Below are 3,789 nucleotides of genomic sequence, written 5' to 3'. Positions count from 1 at the left end.
TGGAAAATCTATTCTGGATTGTATAACATAGATGGGTCATAAGCCCTCCAGTGCAAGGGACGTAAGCCCTCCGCATGTGCAACAACCCCACCCATAATACAATAAACTGGCCAGATCCAGCACATAAAACTGGCCCGATCCAGTCAAATAACTTGCCAGATCCAGTAAGACATTCAATACTACAAATGCCTTATCAAAACACAAAAAGGAACTAGCAAAGACCAAATATTTATTTACCCAAAAATAACTGGCCTCGCCACAAACCTAATTATCCATTCCAGGGACATTCCCCCTGGATAAGCCAAAAATACCTAAATATTCATTCCAGGAACATCCCCCCTGGATGGGCCAAAACAAAAAGAAAAAACTCAAAACTAAGTAGGCTTCTCACCAGTAACCGACTCACAACCATCCACCATTTCCTGATCACCAGAATTTCCCTTGGAAGGAGGAGAATCCGCCACATCTTCTTGACCCATATTGGCCAAATCAGGATACTGGGCGTCCAAAGCTGCCTCATCACGGTCCGGGTCCCAATTAGCCCGATCAGAATCCGGATCCCTCATAGCATCAACCCGGCCTTTCCCAAAGAAATACTGAGCAGCATCAGCAAGCCGCGCCTCCACTAGTTCCCTCTCAGCGCCAAGCTCTTCATTTTTCTTCAGTTGATCTTGCATAGCCTGCTTCTCAGCAGCCAACTCCTCCCTTACAGACTCTAACTCTTGCCTGACAGCCTTCTCAGCATTTTTTGCAGCCACCTCACAAACTATAGCAGCCCTAGACGCCTCTCTAGCTGTCCCCAGCTGAGATTGAAGCACTACCTCATTACTCCTGGATGTATGCAGCTCACGGTTAACTTTATCCACTTTCTCTTCCAAGCTAGAAACCCTGGCCTGGGCATCCCTGAGTTGACAAGCAGTAGCCAACCCAACATCCAATCCCTACAAAAAATAAAATCAATCAGCCAAATATAAAAGTGACACAAAGAACAGACAACAAATAAAACATCTCTTTATAGCTAACCTCCTTAGCTTGAGAAGCAAGCTCAGCAGCCTTTGTCATAAGAGAAGTCAAGATAGAGACCACCTTGGTAGAAGACTCAAGAGTATTAGCAGATAAAAGCTGGCTGCCCATCTTGGCAGAAAATTCATCTATCCGTGCCCGGGAAGCATCCATATCATCAATCCTAGCAGACACCTGCCTGATACTCCTGATCGGTTGAGCCTGAATAGGCTCCTTCTCTTTCTCCTCTTCCTCCTCTTCAGGGATGACATCTTCCCTCTTCCTTTTGGGAGCCTGGACTACCTCCGGTGATACTAGCCTGGTTGGATCTTGAGGAGGCTGGACATCAGAAACCAGAATGTCAAGCGTCTTGTCACTCCCACTAGCCTCCTGGCTCTTGGACTGTTCAGCAATCCTAGCCACCCCAGCCTTTAAATCTTTTGCAGTAAAGCTGGCCAGCCTAGCAGAAGACCTGAACACTGAATATATAAAGAATGCACATGAATATGAGAAGAGAAGTCATAACAAGACAATAATCAAACACAGAAACATGCAGAAAACATACTGGAAAGAGCAGTGGAACTAGGCTTGCCTTTGGGCACCCTGACAGCACTCAACTTAGTCTTCATATACCGGGGCAATAATTCCCTGCCCAGACTAGCAGGCCAGGCCCTCTCTTCCTCGGGAATAGCGAGGAAAGCCTCTATCCTGGAAATAGCTTCCTCATCGAGGGGATCAGAGTTCCAATCAGGGGCTGCGAAAATTGTCAAATACAAAGGTGAAAACCAAAAACATCCTAATTTCGTATAATATATATTGCAAATTGACAGTACAGGAAACCTACCACTTTCCAGAGGGGGATATCTCAGGTAATCAAAGCCTGACCCCAGGCTCTCAGTCCGGACAAACATGAAAGTTTTTGCCCAGCTTTTATCATCTCCAGAGTCCAGGTTAGTAATTAATGGAGACATTTTCGACTTGATTCTCAAATTAAAACGACCATCAACAGGGTTTTTCATATGATATATTGCCTTGATATCGTTAATAGTAATTACAAGATTATGTTTAGCACATAGATTTTCAATGGAATGAACAAGTTTCCAAACCATTGGCATAATCTGAAAAGGTGATACTTCCATAGCACGAATGGTGTCAATCATTAAAGGAGTAAAAGGTAACTTACAACCTGCTTTGAACGCCCATTCAAAAATACAGAACCAACCAGGTGACACCCAGTTAGCTCTGACTGGATAAGACTCAGGAATCCATACCTCAGTCGATTCAGGAATTATTTTCTTCTCCCTTAAAACCCTATCATAGTTTGTTTTCAATAAGTTTTCCTCAGGAAAAGAAGAATCCAGAGATTGAAGGGCAGTGAAAATAGAATCCTGATATTTAAAAGCCACAGCACGAGCAGGAGGATCAATTTCCATCACCTCTTCCTCTTGGACGTCTGTGGGTTCAGACTCAGCAGCAGCCTTCTGGGGTGCAGCAGCTTTCTGGGGTGCAGGACGCTTTTTGGTTCCCATATCCTTTACTATTTAATTTATTGTGATGAATTTTAATTATTGAAAAATTATAAGTTAGCAGAGTAAGACTCCTGGGAAATAGGGGAGAATTTCAGAAGAAAGTTTAGCAAAGAAAGTGGAAGAAATTTGGTGAAGAACAACCTCATCCCAAATACCGTATTTATAGAAGGTGTATAACGGTGTAAAAACCCTAGAAAACACAACTCTCAGCATGACATCACAAAAATTAGCCGTTATAAGTGTTCAATGGTAACTAGGAGTTTAAGAGTCATTGAGCAAATATAATTCCTTTTATTGTCTAACCCGGTAAAATTGACATCTCACCCCTAACCTGATCCAGCACGGGTAAAATGTCAAGGGGCAATTGTTAGGCCCAGTTTAGCCTGGCCTGACTCTGACTTGGCCTGACCTTGTTAGGCTGATTAAGGCAGCCAGAGACCGGACAAATCTAACTACTATTTAGCTGTTGAAGAATATTATAGCAAAAAGGCTACTAAATCCTGGAAGAGAAGCCTGATGGTAAGTACAGAATAACCTGGCAGAGCATTAAAACAGGCTGGATGGAGAAGATAAACAAGAAATGCAGTTGTTGGGAATGAATAATCGTGCCCTATTCTCAAGGAAGACTAATTCCAACTATAAAACTATATCATCCATGAATCAAGACGGATAGAGGAGGAAGAGTCAAAGATTTGTTAAGGGTAGAATAAGTCAAGCGGATTAATAGGGGGCATGCCCTATTTATCCGGCAACAGCTCCTACAATTGGGAGGGACGTTGAGATCATTGTAACGTTAATATTTAGAGAATTATAAATAGCATTTGTAGATAGAAAAGAGGGAATCAATTATTCCTTAATTATTCTACATTTTTCTACCTCTCATTACTTCAAAAATATTCGATCATATACTCTTATTTGTACTCAACTTATCCATATAATAAAAACAGTATTCTCTATACTTAGTCTTTCATTATTATTTATTCGTTAATCTTTTCCAAACATATAGAACTAGATACCCAAATTACTCTCTAATCAGGCCGGATCCCTCCAGGAAAATCCTGCTAAAACAGTTGTTTTTTAATCAATTTGGGGATCTCATCCTTTTTTATTAGAACTCTAATGGAGCATGTCGTTGTACTCCAATCAAACAAACATTTATAAATCTCTAAACTATCATAGAAAGTAAGCGGAGGTCGAACCCATACGACAGGGGTAGCTAAATTGTTCAAGTAAAAGTATATTCTAAAGGTGCAAGTGT

At 41.6% G+C, this 3,789-nt stretch overlaps 1 protein-coding gene across 1 annotated transcript; it reads right to left on the bottom strand.

The window, feature by feature from the left end:
• Positions 1 to 374: 374 nt before the first annotated feature.
• Positions 375 to 2,531, bottom strand: LOC141586757 (uncharacterized). The gene is made up of 3 exons (XM_074408078.1): positions 2,414 to 2,531; positions 1,024 to 1,331; positions 375 to 941 (listed from the first exon to the last, which is right to left on the bottom strand). Exons 1-3 carry the CDS (start codon positions 2,529 to 2,531, stop codon positions 375 to 377), a joined length of 993 nt encoding a protein of 330 aa, XP_074264179.1.
• Between the last annotated feature and the right edge of the window lie 1,258 nt (positions 2,532 to 3,789).

The sequence above is a fragment of the Silene latifolia genome, chromosome 1, assembly GCF_048544455.1.
Source record: "Silene latifolia isolate original U9 population chromosome 1, ASM4854445v1, whole genome shotgun sequence".
NCBI lineage: Eukaryota > Viridiplantae > Streptophyta > Magnoliopsida > Caryophyllales > Caryophyllaceae > Silene > Silene latifolia.
Note: the sequence above shows the minus strand (reverse complement) of the source record. Positions and strands in the feature narration are given on the sequence as shown.

What these genes read in the sequence shown, in the direction of transcription:
- LOC141586757 (XM_074408078.1), bottom strand. Translation starts at nt 2,531, where the DNA reads ATGGGAACCAAAAAGCGTCCTGCACCCCAGAAAGCTGCTGCACCCCAG. An exon ending in GGAAATTGATCCTCCTGCTC is followed by an intron (nt 1,332 to 2,413) that starts GTGCTGTGGCTT and finishes AGCCTCCTCAAG; the next exon opens with ATCCAACCAGGCTAGTATCA. An exon ending in TTGCTTCTCAAGCTAAGGAG is followed by an intron (nt 942 to 1,023) that starts GTTAGCTATAAA and finishes TATTTTTTGTAG; the next exon opens with GGATTGGATGTTGGGTTGGC.